This window comes from Zeus faber, assembly GCF_960531495.2.
Source record: "Zeus faber genome assembly, chromosome: 13".
Lineage (NCBI taxonomy): Eukaryota > Metazoa > Chordata > Actinopteri > Zeiformes > Zeidae > Zeus > Zeus faber.
Window position 1 is genome coordinate 22,720,877 of NC_137198.1, and position 15,942 is coordinate 22,736,818.

The 15,942-nt window shown below is 43.4% G+C and overlaps 1 protein-coding gene across 1 annotated transcript; it reads left to right on the forward strand.

Moving 5' to 3' along the window:
* Positions 1-747: 747 nt before the first annotated feature.
* Positions 748-12,265, forward strand: ak7b (adenylate kinase 7b; the record flags this gene model as incomplete). The annotated part of the gene is made up of 18 exons (XM_080012064.1): positions 748-847; positions 1,548-1,730; positions 2,331-2,439; positions 2,695-2,789; positions 6,612-6,722; positions 6,813-6,896; positions 7,017-7,105; positions 7,984-8,077; positions 8,180-8,257; positions 8,458-8,607; positions 9,505-9,633; positions 9,724-9,832; positions 9,973-10,101; positions 10,206-10,256; positions 10,514-10,711; positions 10,936-11,156; positions 11,959-12,117; positions 12,227-12,265. The coding sequence occupies exons 1-18, from the start codon at positions 767-769 to the stop codon at positions 12,263-12,265; spliced, it is 2,109 nt and encodes a 702-aa protein (XP_079868190.1). The 5' UTR covers positions 748-766.
* Positions 12,266-15,942: the final 3,677 nt, after the last annotated feature.

Here is a 15,942-nt window from a genome sequence, read left to right on the forward strand (position 1 = left end):
CCCGCCGCGCTGCGCTTCACAGCAGGGAAACACACACTGAGAGACTGGAGTGTGTGTGTGTGTGTGTGTGTGACACTGCTACAGCTACAACGTCAGTGTGTGTGTGTGTGTGTGTGTGACACTACTACAGCTACAACGTCAGTGTGTGTGTGTGTGACACTGCTACGGCTACAACGTCACTGCGTGTGTGTGTGACGCTGCTACAGCTACAACGTCAGTGCGTGTGCTCGCTCGTGGACGGTGGCGCTTTGCTTTGTTTAAATTAGATCATGATCATGATTTTAGTTGACGACTAATCGCGACGAAATGAATTGCGGTTAACAATTGAATCGTCTCGTTTTTTTTTGTCACTGCAATAGTATGAGTAATATTATTACTATATTAACATTGATAGGAATGCACATTTTTGCAGGTAATTTGAGTTAATTGTATGCACTGTATGCCTTTAAGCATTCTGTTGCTTTAATTATTTTTTAATACAGTTTAGGTTGATTAGATATTTCAGTTTTTATTTTTTTATGTTTATTGTATATTACCTTTTTTTAAAAATCGCATGATTCAATTCACATTGTTTATATATTTTTTTCAAGCCGAAATAATCAATTCAATGTAAATGTTACGTTTCAAATGAATTAATTCGACTTGTTTTTACAAATCAAAACATCTACATTCTTACAGGAGCGCGTTGGGATTCTGATGCCCCCCAGAGCGGGGGTTTAACGGTTGCCTAGCAGCAGGACAGGACGCTGTTTACAGTACGAACAAGATGGCGGAGTGGAGACCCCAGCCCTCCACGCGTGTTTTTATCAATAACCTAGACGCATACTCATCCAAAGGGATCGCCAAGGTGAGGAGTTTATTTTGATATGAATAATTTGTCTTTGGTGCTAACGTTGTTGCATCTTTTTTTTTTTTTTTTTAACAGATATGGTCAAATGTAATATATTGTGAAAGTTGGGTATTCGGTTTGTATAAATAAAGGTTGCTCACTGAAATATGAATTAATACACATAGTTGATTTCATAATTTTCTACTCAGGTCCTAAATAGTATTTTTACATTAACTTGTTGTGATATGTAGGTTGATTGCATATTGTCCCTTTTCTATTATTTTTCGTTAATTTTTAACTTTATTGCACATTCCCAATTTATTGTATTTTTGTGTTATTTTCGTTCGTTTTTAAGTTTATTGCACATTGCAAATGTATTCTCTTTTATTATTATTTTTTAGTTCATGTTTAAGTTTATTGCACATTCGAAATTTCTTCAAATGTTCTGTTATTGTTTAGGTTTATTGCATATTGCCAGCCTTAAAATCTTTTCGTTATTTTTTAAGTTTATTGCACTTTGCCAATTTCTTCTATTGTTTAGTTTTCTTTTATTGTTTTAGGTTTATTGTGTAGTAATTTCTTTCAATTATTTTGTAATTATTGAGGTTTATTGCATATTTTTTCCATTTGACTATGGGTTTTATTATACAGTATATTGTCAACTGTTTTCCCTCTTCATCCATGTACTGGTGTAATAACACATGGCTATCTGCTGCAGTTGTTGGCGTCCTGCGTGGTGGGGATGTCCCTGGGGGCCGGTGGGGAGACCGAGACGGTGGAGGATGGAGAAGGCCCCGCTCAGCCTCCGCCCGACCAGCTCAAAGAAGGAACCTTCCAGATCGTCGGCACCGTGTCCAAGCAAACCGAGGAGATCATGCCCTTCGTGCTTAAAAAGTATTTTGTGAGTAGTTTGAAATGAGCATTAAACCATTCAAGCAATAATGTATAACTCATTTTGTTTTCCACCCTGGTACACGCGTATTTATGTCTTTTGTTTTATATAGAAATTACTTTCACAATTTCCTATTTGTCAGAATGTGACTTTTCCATACTGAGGTTTTTGTTATTTATACTTAAAGTTTTAGGTATATTGTGTAATGCCAATTTGTTCTCATATATTATCACATTTTTAGTATTATATCCGTTGTTTTTCAGGTTTACTTTTAGGTTTACTTTCATCGTTTTTTCTTTTGGTATATTGTATCTTGCCACATTTTTATAGTCTATTTTAGGATTATTTTTCATGTTATTGTTTTTTGATGTTTGTTTTCATTGTTGATAGTTAGTTTTTTATGTTTATATTTGTTGGTTATTGTAAATCTTTATGTTTATTGCATATTGCAAATAGTTATTTCCATTTTACTCTACCACTATTATTAGCTGCTATAACACTGCAACCATCCATCCATCCATCCATCTAAATTGAACGAACTAAATATCTAGCTATCTAAGTAGCTCACTGCTAACAACACAAAGTCTGTTTTCCATTTTGAATTTCCAGAACTTGAACAAGGAGCAACTGCTCGGCCGACTGATGCAGTGCGACGTCATAATTTACAACATTTCCCAGAATGCCCATCAGATGGAGGAGGCCGCCTGGGCCATCACAGGTACACAGCCACTGTGTGTTATGAAGTTATTATGTTTTTTCATTATCCCATGGACAGCCTACGCAGCTTTTTGGATCCGAGCAAATGGCCAAAGTTGTCTTTTGTCCGCATAACTTCATTATATCATGAGGGGATTTCAGGAAATGTGTCTCGCTTCAGGAGGGGATTCTGAAATTGTCGCACTTTTTCCTCAATGTCATGGTCTTACTACCCCAACCCTTCGCCGACCTTCTACCCAACCGTTCAATGCTCTAGCCCTCCACGGTGCGATGGAGAAGTTCTGTCGGCCAAAGATGTTCATCCTGGTGTCGACCGTGATGACCTGGGCCCTCACCAAGCTGATCGATCCCGTGAGTGAAAGCACACATCTGGTCCTGAGACAACGTAAAGAAAATATGACTTGTGAATCAGTGAATCAATCATCCATGCATAACTTATTAATATGCCTCAACGAGAGCCGTGGGCTCAAATCTAGTGCTGGATGTTTTAGACTTCATTACTGGGTTCTGCTTTCTTGTTACAATTGCAATTGTTTCCTTCATCTACTTCTACATATACTTGTTTACTTCATATACTTCTTACACACAAACATGTAAACAAATAATTTGTATGTTCAATACATTTATGCATATTATTGACGTTGCTATCATGGTGTCTACTGGTTTATCCATTATTTCAAATTGTATAAAGAAACCTACTCTGCTTTCAATTTGTTTCTCAAAATATACTTATGCTAGACTAGTACAACTACTATGAAGTACTCTCCTTCTTCTTCTTCTTTCGGCTGCTCCCATTAGGGGTCGCCACCGCGGATCATCTGCCTCCAATACCTTCTGTTCTGCGCACCTTCCTCCCTTACACCAACCGCCTGCATGTCCTCCCTCACCACATCCATCAACCTTCTCTTTGGCCTTCCTCTTTTCCTCTTGCCTGGCAGCTCCATCCTCAGCATCCTTCTCCCAATGTAACTCTCATCTCTCCTACACACGTGTCCAAACCATCTCAATCTGGCTTCTCTCACTGTTCCACCAAACTGTCCAACCTGAGCTGTCCCTCTAATGTGCTCATTCGTAATCCTGTCCATCCTTGTCACTCCCAATGAAATCTCAACATCCTCAACTCTGCCACCTCCACTTCAGCCACCTGCCTTTTTGTCAGTGCAACCGCCTCTAAACCGTACAACATACGTAGCTGGTCTCACTACCGTCCTGTAGACCTTCCCCTTCACTCTTGCTGGAACCCTTCTGTCACAAATCACTCCGGACACTCTTCTCCACCCACTCCACCCTGCCTGTACTCTCTTCTTCACCTCTCTCCCACACTCTCCGCTGCTTTGGATGGTCGACCCCAAGTACTTGAACTCATCCGCCTTCTTCACCTCCACTTCTTGCATTCTCAGCTTTTCGCCGCCCTCCCTCCCATTCAAGCACATGTATTCTGTTTTACTCCTGCTGACTTTCATTCCTCTTCTCTCTAATGCATGCCTCCACTTCTACAGGCTCTCCTCAACCTGCTCCCTACTCTCGCTACACATCACAATGTCATCCGCGAACATCATAGTCCACGGAGACTCCTGCCTGATTTCATCTGTTAACCTGTCCATCACCATTGCAAACAAGAAAGGGCTCAGAGCTGATCCTTGATGCAATCCCACCTCCACTTTGAATGCCTTTGTCACACCTACTGCTCACCTTACTACTGTCTGACTGCCCTCATACATATCCTGTACCACTCTTACCTACTTCTCTGCCACCCCCGTCTTCCTCATGCAATACCACACTTCCTCTCTCTCGGCACCCTATCATATGCTTTCTCTAAATCCACAAAGGTGCAGTGCAACTCCCTCTGGTCTTCCCTGTACTGTTCCATCACCATTCTTAAAGCAAACATTGCATCTGTAGTACTCTTTCCTGGCATGAAACCATACTGCTGCTTGCTGATCCCCACCTCTTCTCTTAACCTAGCCTCCACTACCCTTTCCCACAGCTTCATGCTGTGGCTGATCAACTTCATTCCCCTTGTAGTTATGTCTTCCTTATTCTTGAAGATGGGTACCAGTACACTTCTTCTCCACCCCTCTGGCACCCTCTCCCTTTCCAGGATGGTGTTAAACAGTCTCGTTAGGAATGCCACTGCCACCTCACCTAAACATTTCCATGCTTCCCCAGGTTATGTCATCTGGGCCAACTGCCTTTCCACTCTTCATCTTCTTTAATGCTGTTCTCACCTCATCCTTGCTAATTTGCTGCACTTCTTGATCTACTATCCCCACATCATCCACTCTTCTCTCCCTCTCATTTTCTTCATTCATCAACTCCTCAAATACTCCTTCCACCTTCTCAACACACTCTCCTCACTAGTCAGCACATTCCCATCATTATCCTCCATCATCCTAACCTTCCCAGCTTGGTCCCTTTGTCTTGCCAATCGGTACAAGTCCTTTTCTCCTTCCTTACTGTCCAACCTCTCATACAACTCGTCGTATGCCTTTTCCTTTGCCTTTGCCACTTTTGTCTTCACCTTGCACTGCATCAGCTTGTACTCCTGTCTACTTTTGTCATCTCTCTGACTATCCCATTTCTTCCTTGCCAACCTCTTCTGCTCTATGCTCTCCTGTACTTCCTCATTCCACCACCAAGAGTCCTTGTTTCCTCTTCCCGCATGATACACAGAGTACCTTCTTGGCCGTCTCCCTCACCACTTCTGCAGTTGTTTCCCAGTCATCTGGTAACCGTTCATTCCCACCTATTGCCTGCCTTACCTCTTCCCTAAATTGCATGCAACACTCCTCCTTTTTCAACTTCCACCATTTTATCTTTGGCTCTTCTTTTACTTTCTTCCTCTTCTTGGTCCCCAGCGTCATCCTACAGACCACCATCCGATGCTGCCTTGCAACACACTCCCCGACCACCACTTTGCAGTCACTAATCTCTTTCAGATTGCACCTCCTGCATAAGATGTGGTCCAACTGTGTGCACCTTCCTCCACTCTTGTATGTCACCCTGTGTTCCTCCCTCTTCTTGAAATACATATTCACAACAGCTAATTCCATCCATTTAGCAAGTCCACAACCATCTGTCCTTCCACATTCCTCTCCTTGACACCATATCTACCCATCACCTTCTCGTCACCTATGTCTCTGGTCCCTTCGCCAACATGCCCATTGAGATCTGCTCCAACGACAACTCTCTCCCCCTTAGGGACGCTCTCCACCACTACATCCAACTCACTAAAGAATTCTTCTTTCTCTTCCATCTCACACCCAACTTGGGGAGCATATGCACTGACCACATCCATTATCAACACATCAATTTCCAGCTTCGTGCTCATCACTCTGTCCGACACCTTCGTCAGCTCCAAAACACTCTTGACATATTCTTCCTTCAAGACTATCCCTACCCCATTTCTCCTGCCATCCACTCCATGGTAGAACAGTTTATACCCAGCTCCGATACGCCTGGCCTTACTCCCTTTCCACCTTGTCCCTTGTACACATAGTACATCTACCTTCCTTCTCTCCATCATGTCAGCCAGCTCTTTCTCTTTACCCTTCATAGTGCCAATGTTCAAAGTTCCTACTCTCAACTCTACTCTCCTACCCTTCTTCCTCTCCTGCTGTCTCCGGACACGCCTTCCCCCTCTTCTTTTTCGGCCAACAGTAGCACAATTTCCACTGGCACCCTGTTGGCTAACAGCACCAATGGCGGTCATTGTAAACCCGGACCTTGACCGATCCGTTATGGAAATCAGATTTGTTGTCCGCATATTTGATTTGGCATGGTTTTTGCGCCGGATGCGCTTCCTGACGCAACCTTCTCTATTCATCCGTGCTAGGGACCGGCACTGATGATACACTGGCTTGTGCACCCCCAGTGGCTAGATTAACTACTATGAAGTAGAACTAAATCAACTAAATAAACTAAAACTGAAAAATAACACCTTTTCTTAAATAGGTCTTCAATATAAATTATCATCTACATTTTCCCCAAAGTGATTAAAGGTCGTAACTTCCTCATCTAAATTACTCACGTCTCATTATGGATAATCCTAAAACAAGAAGTTTATTTCAACAATGCTGTTAAATCATTCCATATTCAAACCCAAACATTCCACTCTCAATTCTGTCGTGGTTATATGAAATTCTGTGATTCTTTGTTATTTTCATCTCACAGGATGATCCTGAGATCCCCTTCACCGACGAAGACTACAGAAGACGAAGAGCGCATCCTAATTTCAGGAGACACCTTGACCTGGAGAAGCTGGTGGTTAAAATGGGCAAAATGGTAGGTCGTGAGGGGGTTATTGACTTTCAATATTTCAATATTGTCTCTCAATATGTCCTACTTCCTGTTTTGGTCACGGTTGGCTTCCAGAACAGGGCCTTGCTCTCCACATACGCCGTGGCTTCGGGGCTTCAGTACGGCTTTGGGGAGCAGGTCTTTCACCTGTTCTTCAAGGTGAGATATCAAGCCTTTTCAGAACAGTGGTTGTCCCTCGTGTAGTCCCAGCTCGTCCCTCTGAACTGGGACTACATGGCACACAAATATCTAGCTGTGCGCCGTGTCTTATTTTGGCAGATGTCCTGGGTTGGACAAGCTAAGGTGATACCGGTCTTCGGAGAAGGCGCCAATGTGGTCCCCACCATTCACATCAACGATCTGGCCAGGTGGGTTCCCATACGGTTCTCGTCTGTATACTTTTGTACGTCACAGAGATGGACACCAATACATGACCTCTGAACTCAACAGACTTTGTTACGCTTGTCCTTTCAAGGCGTTGGTCTTTGACAATTCACAAATCCCATTTGGGTGTGTTCACATTTGACAGTGCCAATGCAGGATCTCTGGTTAGGTCTGGTCAGGTCTGTGATGACCCTCAAAATGACATTGGTTGTTGGGAGAACATGTCACTTCTCTTGATGTTAACATTTACTTTGGATCATGTCAGCTCTGTAACACTTGGGGGTTCAACCAGTTTGGAGAGAATGAAGACCAGTGCAGAGAGTAAACTCTTTTTGTAGGATGGTGAGGCCAAAGGTGTGAAGGGCAAAACTAAGCATGTGTTCTTTCCAAACTGGGGGACGTCTCAGTCGTCTATCCACTGCTATTCCTGTAGGAATCAATTACTGGGTCCCAGAGAGTCCTCTCTTCCCTTTTCGTAGGGCAACTCTTGATTTTGGGGATATGGGTTTGATGGGGGTCTCTCCAGGTCAGCAGCAAATGACGGTGGATGTATTGACTGTCTGTAAGGCTTTGGAACGGAATTGTGTGCCTATGCTTTGGTTCCCTCTAGTAGTGTTTTGGGAGCCTTGGCCCCCCAGAGCCAGTGGTGTCTATAGTAATCCACACATATACAAAATAAGACATTCAATGACCTCTGAAGGAGACCTTTAATGACCTCTAGAATTGAAAAGTGTACTTGAGGCCAATGTTGGAGCTTGCGAGGGAATTGTTGTTCACCTGTGCATTAACCGTCTTTCATCTTTGGAGGACATTTGTATATTTCACGCAGCTTCAGAACTTACTATGTTTCTTCCCTTCGAAGGGTGATTCAGAACGTGATTGACCAGAAGCCCAAGCCCTGCTACCTGTTGGCGGTCGATAACTCCAAGAACACCACATTGAAGGACATTGTTAAGGTGTGCAACCGAGTGTTAAACAACCTAAATGGATAAACAATGGGAGTTAGAAGATCCGAGGAATACACTGATAGATAAATGAATGTCTCTCTTCTCCACCAGACTATAGCCTCTGTGATTGGACCGGGGAAAATCGAGGAAGTGCCATTGGAGGAAGTCTTTCTTATGGAAGACTTGACTGTATGGTCCTAATGTTCTCACCAAGGGAATCCCAGCCCTTGTATTCTATTGTGTTGTTCAGTATCAAAATAGTGAAAACAATGCTGGGAAACTCAATGCCAACAATGATGTCTTCATGTGCTGAGTTCACCAATGCAAAAATAAATATCGTGAACCACCTACAAATCTCGATTAACATGTATACCCCCACCCCCCCACAGCAAACTGAAATTGACAGCATGTCGGTCAATCTCTGCATGGAGGCCACCTACATCAAAGAGCTGTTCAGCATTGACTGGGAGTGCATGACGGGCCTCGTGGAGAACATCCAGCTGGTGGTGGATGAGTACAAGCAGACCAGGGGACTGCTTGTAAGTCCTCTGCAGATCAGCGATGTTTCCTCAGAAGATGAGAATTGTTTAAATTCTGGCTGATTTCTATGGCCCTTAGCTTCTAGAAAGATCTCGGAATCCCATTGCATAGACCTAAAATGGGGTTAAACCTTTGTCTTGTGCAGCAAACGGCAAATTTCCATTCCCGAATGAGTCCTGATTCTTTCGAATTCTCTGTCATTCCGTCATTCAAAAACTCTGTCATTCTGTTCATTATACGATTCTGTGGAATTCTCAATTCTGATTGGTCGATAGGGGCAATCAGTGGTCAGTAATTTCTGAATAATGACCACTTATCTGTTAATAATGCTGGTTGTCACACGCAACCACTTCCCCCTGCCTGTGCTCAAGTCCCTCATTTCACCCCCCCAACACGCTAATGCTGGCGGCGACATCTTGTGACGCTACAGTACCTTGAAACTACAACGGAAGACTTTAAGAGATTTATGCAGATATGTCCAATTTCATAATAATTGCAGTAAATATGTTACCCATATGTAGGGGAAACAGTTTGCTGAGTTGTTGCAGAGGCTTTGCAGTGACTGCGTGAGCCGCCACACGAGGCATACGAGTTAGAAAATAATTTCAAATCAGTATTCCATATCAATGGATTATTTTATCTTGTAAATAGCAGTGTAACAAGCAGGATAATGTGTAGCCAGCGAGTCATTATCTCACTCCTGGTCCTGATCACCCTATCCGGCGTTATTTTGTGATAATGTAATGTAATGTAATGTAATGTAATGTAATAATGACCGGCTGATTGCACGTTATCCTTCCTCTAAATTCTTGCTTAGATTGTGCATAACTTGAACCAATGGTTGCAATCAGTCCCAGCCAGTAATGTGGTGTTTGTTAATGCGTTTTGCTCTCCAGCCCGTACGAATATGTGTCCTCGGCCCTCCTGCCGTGGGGAAGACCACCTTGGCCGAGAGGATCTGCCGTCACTACAGGCTTCACCACATTAAAATCAAGGACACAGTCGCCGAGGCTGTCGCTCAACTCGTCAGTGCCCCCCAACGCACAAACAAATACACTGCGAATATCGTAATGTCACATGCATACTCAAGGGTAACGTCCTTGTTGTTCCGACAGGAAGAGACTGTGAAGGTTGAGGATCAAGATCAAGGAGAGAATGAGGATTCTGTTGCAGAAGCGCAGGCCTTTCTGGACAGCATCAAAGAGAACATGGAACAAAATGAAGGTGGAGACTGTGATATTCCCTGAGAATGTTATCTCCACTCCCTCTCCCCATAGCGGAGGACAGCTTTACTCTTGCCTGAACCAAAACAATCAATCAATCCATGTCTTCTGATACATAAAATGTATATTGCTCCTCATTAGGGCGCTTAGACGACCAGCTTTTGGTGAGGGTGATCAAGGAGAAGCTGAAGTCTAAGCCATGCAACAACCAGGGCTTCGTCCTGGACGGATTCCCCAAAAGCTATGAGCAGGCCAAGGAGCTCTTCAGCTGTGAGAGGGCCAGGATGGATATGAAATGGACACGTGCAATCTGCACCTAGTTCACCCCATGCTGACGGGGGTTTCTGTTTTTTTTTTGTTGTTTTTTTTCTCAGCCGAAAGAGAAGTTTCACAAGATTACAGGATCCCCAAGAAGATCATCCCAGGTCTGTCAGTCAACTGGGAACCTCCTTCTTAATTTGAATCAAATTCTAGTGTTTCATGTATTCTGTTTTTAACGTTTTAATGTGAAATTATGGGTAAATGGGTCTTCATTTTCCCTGTTCTCATACGTTTAAGGCAGCATATTTTCTGAAGAAGTATCAAAACAGAGGATAGGTATCCAATAGGTGATCAGTGGTTCCTGTTGACAAGTGTCATCATTAAAAGCTCAGTTTCAGCATCTCTTTATACTTGCCTGCAGATCTTTTCTTCTGCCTGGAAGCGTCTGATGCCTACCTGAAGGAGCGGGTGCTGAACCTGCCCGAGAGCCTGGTGGAGGGAACCTCCTACAGCCACGACCACTTCCTGGGACGGCTGGCCAGGTACAGGGAGAACAACGGCGAAGACGAGACCGTGCTCAACTACTTGGATGAGCAGGAAATCATCCCTCACCACATTGGTAAATTGAAACAGAGTGTGGATAGAAGCTAATGGATTCATTGTCTTCAAATTCTGTGGACAGTCTCATCATGCCATGTGAAAGACATCAGTACATTTTGAAAGTGATTCTTATCTTAATTTAGTTCAAGGATGAACCAAATCAAGGTTCCTCCTGGGACCTCAAGGTTTGCTTCATTTGTTATTTGACAATAGCTTCAGAGTGGGTCTGTTTCTGATCTCCAGAAATCGCCGGCACCGATGACCCAGAGTACCTACTACCCACTCAGAGGGTAATCGAGGAGGTGGGCCATCCTAGAAACTACGGCCCCACCAGTCAGGAGGTGGAGGAGGAGGAGAGGAGAAAGGCCGAGGAGAGAATGAGGTGCGAGGCCCAGGAGAGGAAAGAATTGGAGCGAAGGGAGATGGAGGAGGCCAAGGAGAGGGCCACGCGCTGGGGGAAGTGGGTATGTGCAGGGCAGGAGAGATTGCCTGAAGAGGTTTGAAGGTACAGAAAACTGTAGAACGCCTTATTTGAATGTCTAGCCAATGCTAGACAAGTTCAAGTTCAAGTTCAATGTAGCAGAGTTATGAAGGTGCTTGGACTAGAGGTCTTTACGGGTCCCAAAAACGTGAAACCGAATGCGGTTGGACACAGGGAAATCTGTACCGGGATCCAGTTGGAACCCACCTTTTTTGTTATACATGGACCCATTCTTTCCCACAAATATTACACAACGAACCCAATGCATGTCAGAGGGGAAAGAGATTGGTTGACCAAGGTGGGATCTCCAGTAAAAGCATAGCAAGCCAACAAAGGTATTAAAGATTGGAAGGAGAAATTTTCTGAAGTAGTTTGAAAGTAGAAGGAATTTAAGAAACTCTGTTTCAACCTCATACTGTGTTAGGAAAATGTAGCTGGTAGTTATGAAGGCACTCAGACTAGAGGTCTTCACAAGTTCCAAAATTTGGAGAGAACCGACCAACGTCACAATACCCAGAACCGCTATTTTCCCAAGAAAGGTTGGGTAGTTTCTGGCTACAAAGCCAAACCCAGTAATTAAAATTTCTGCCAAAATGCTGTTTTCCTAGCTTGTCAATGTCTTATGAAATGGGAAAAGGCTCAAAATAACGCACGGGTCAGGGCTCAGATGGTCAGATTAGTGTAGCTCGCAAAGGCCTCTAGTTTGGACAAGAGTAGTTGGGTAGGCACCATTCGTCCATTGTGGCTGACGTATGACCGAAGCCATGTGTACGCCCATGCTCCAGAGCAAGCACCTGGACAAGGTGAACGAGCAGGAGGAGGAGATCTTGAAGGTCCAGTCCCTCCCCATGAGGAGCTACCTGATGAAGACCATCATGCCCACCCTGACTAAGGGGCTCATCGAGTGCTGCACTGTCCGGCCCCCGGATCCACTGGACTTCCTGGTAACAAACTCACTCCTCATAATGTCAGACAAATGAATCTATTTGCCCTTTGTGTCTAAATGTGAGGCATTACATCTGATTGCCTGTTCTCATTTGTCTTTTGTACCAGGCGGAGTACCTGTTCATGAACAACCCGCTAAATGACTGACGTTGGGGCAAAAGTTGTCTTTTAAAAAAATATATATGTTTTTCGATTATCTCATATCGTTGTTCTCCAATGAACATGTTACGTGCATGTTATGTGACGTGCTCTCATCTGTTATATTTTTTCTTAGAATTGTATGCTCCCATATTATATGGTTTACAACCAGAGTTTTTTTGTTCACTTGTATTGTAGGATATGCATTCTGCTTCTACTGTAAGTCACGTGCACCTATGGGGGGTGGTGAGCATGATCGAATGAACAATGACAGCTGATGCTTCTCCAGCGCTTTGTCAAAGAATAAAATGAGTGTAACCGAGATTATATTCTGTGTGATGCTTCCTTGATGACGGCACAATAGCCCTACAAATGCTATGGGGTCATTACGCAAGTTTGGGTAGGCCCAGATTTATTGCCCCGTATACAGATCAAACTTTTCTGCAGAAAGAATCTGAAGGAACTGAGAGACTATATAATCCGTGATTATCCATGATTATATTGTGATGGACTGATAATAGCCATGATTCTGATGGGCCTTCCAGAATCGTACAAATCGAAACATTTGTTTTCAAGGTTGGTCAAGGTTTTCTCCCGGACAATTTTAAAAGAAACTGAATAATGGTAGAGTTGTGGAGCAGCATCCCACATCATGACAGAGGGAAACAAATTCACAAGATTTGATGAGACCTTCAACCCAAAGTCACATATGGAACTCGCTGACGGAACCAGGATGAACAACGTGGCATTGAAAAATGGTGACGCAGAGGTGTTTCTGGAGGACTTAGAAGGAAGATGCGTTAAGATCACATTGAAGGAGGCCTTATTCATACCGTCGTATCCATAGAGCATAGTCTCTGTGCAAGCAGCCACGACTGATGGAGCCAGAGGGACAGAATTAACTTATACACAAGGATAGAGCCGTTTTCTGCATAGAGCAGCATGAGAGTGTACTACCTGAAAATGGTTAATAACAAACATTGTGTTGATGATTCAGTTAATGATCTTTGGTCCAGTGACAAAGCAAATTGTATGTGTGATGTCAAAACATGCCATGAGATTCTGGGACACTAATATTGATGATCTGCTAAAATGACCTAATGTTGTAGAGGGTATGAAGATCACAGATTACACCAAGTTAAATTCTAATGTCTGCGCTGAGGAAAAATTCACCAGAAAAAGAAACAACAGAAATAGGAGAGCTACTGGCAGTACGGTGGCTCAGTGGTTGGCACTGTTGCCTCACAGCAAGAAGAACCTGGTTTTGAATCTCGTCTGTCCAATGTCCTTTCTGTGTATAGTTTGTTTGGGTTTCCTCCAGGGGCTCTGGTTTTCTCCTACCATGAAAAGACATCTACATATGTTAGGAGTTAATGCTCCTGTTGGTGCCCCTGACCAAGTGGCACTGACAAAAGAGCTGGAGTTGGTATCCGGGCGCTGCACTGCTGCTTCCCACTGCTGCTTCCCACTGCTCCTAGGTATAGGATGGGTCAAAGGCAGAGGACGAATATTTGTATCCTGCTTTTGCAATAACAATAAAGAGATATTATATTCTGATGCAAAAGCTAGTGCGCCTCTTGAATTGGTACACACTGACATAGCAGTATGAGCCAACTGCTAAAGATGCATATAAGTATGTAATTCTATTCAAAGATGATTTTTCAGTGTCAATGTGGGTTTACTTCCTTTAAAATAAGAGTGACACAACATTAGCAACGAGACAGTTCCTTGCAGACAATGCACTGTATGGTAGAGTCAAGTGTATCAGATCAGATGGCACAGAATACACGAGCAATGCTTTTCAGTCACTTTTCAGAGATAGACATCATCCCTCTACTCTCCCCATCAAAATGGTACAGCCGAGAGACAGTGGAGGACCCTCTTTGAAATGGGAAGGTGTTAATTATTAGAGAAGGAATTACCAAAGGCATTGCGGCCTTACAGTATGCAGTTCAATATGCTGCTCATATTCATAATAGATGTTACAATGACAGAACTAAAAACACTCCATATTTCATACTCACAGAAAGAAAGCCAAATCTTTCAAAAATGTGGGTGTTTGGATCACATTATTATGCATACAAACAAGATCATAAGAAAGTAGACCCCAGATGTGAGAAGGACATATTTGTGGGTGTGGGGTGGGGGTGGTGTGGTTTTAGCAGTCACAACGGTCTGTGTGTCTAGGTCATTAGGCCCAGGATCAGTGTTGCTGTACACCTGTTGCTCGTTAGACTAATCAACTAGCAACAGGTAAAACCTCCATCCCCACACTCACACAGGAGGGAGCCCTTGTCATGACATGTTGTCCATCTGCTCCGGTGCTTGTTCCACCTTGCCCACTCGCTACTGGTGTGTTTTCAACTCACTTGCCTGTGTCTCTGTGCCAGAGGGCCCTGAAAATGCCACTTGGGTGGTGTGTGGCAGACGGATCTGCCACAGTGGGGGTACAGTAAGAATAGCGTGGCTTACCAACTACATACAGAAAATGTGTCAAAGCACAGACTGGTCAAATTCATGAGAAAGAACCATGTTGAACTACTGACACAAACTGATGAATGTGATCCAGAAATCCAGGGATACAAAGGCAGAAGGACTGGTCCTGAGAATATCGCTGATGTGCCACAGAGTGAGGAAGGCACAGAGAATCAGGTTCTTGGTGGGAACGAGGAGGATGTAAATGCAGAAAAATCAGACATGTCACAACATGAGGAAATTACGGAAAACCTAGTCCCAGATGAGAACAAACAGTGCAGACCCAAGACAAGACATCATGGTCTGAAACAATCGGGAAGAAATTGGTACAATTGGTACTTGATGATCAGGTAGAAATCTGCCCGTCAAACACAAAACAACTTTGTGAGAAATCTATCTGACCTGTGTGTATTGGAAGTGTAATGAGACAATAATTGTAATTATCTGGGTTGATAATTTAATCATTGAAGCCAGGAATAATGATCTGCTAATGGATTCAGTTTGAACAGAAGGGAGAGGAAATAAAAATGAATCAGAAAAGGTACATCCTAAAAATACTTGAAAGGTTTTGAATGTCAAATTGTAAACTCGCAGTAGATCTCCACCATGTAACAGCAATGAGGTAGTTAATCAAAAAGAATGCCTTGAGATTATAGGCATTCAGATTTATGCCATGACTTGCACAAGACCAGATATTAGCTGGATTGTTGGTAAACTGTCATGAATGCTGGTAAAGCCGAAAGCAGATGACTTAGTAGCTGCTAAACATGTTTTGAGATACCTGAAGAGTACTACTGACTTTGGAAGATAGATATAGAACTACAGGGCGCTGTTTTAGCCTGGCCAAACAAGGTCCTGTGATTTCCTGCAAGTCAAAGAAAGAGCCTACAGTGCAAGCTCTGTTTGCCACTTACTTTCAAATGAGGCCTTGTAGATCTATTGTGAGTGAAGATTCAGCAACTGGATTGCTTATTCCTCGCCTCAAATTAGTTCAGAAACAGATTTTGGTGGTCTGATAAGGTAAAATAAGTGAACGTTTATGGAGCTGAAACCACATTGGCTGACGCCACTTCAGCGCCACTTCAGAGTTCCAGTGGGGTACAAATGCAACCAGAATAAAAGCCCTGAAGGTATGTAGTTCTCGGGAGACCTCCCCAGTCCCTAGTTCTGCTCCTGGAGTCCCCAGAAATGTTCGGTGCAAAAATATCTAT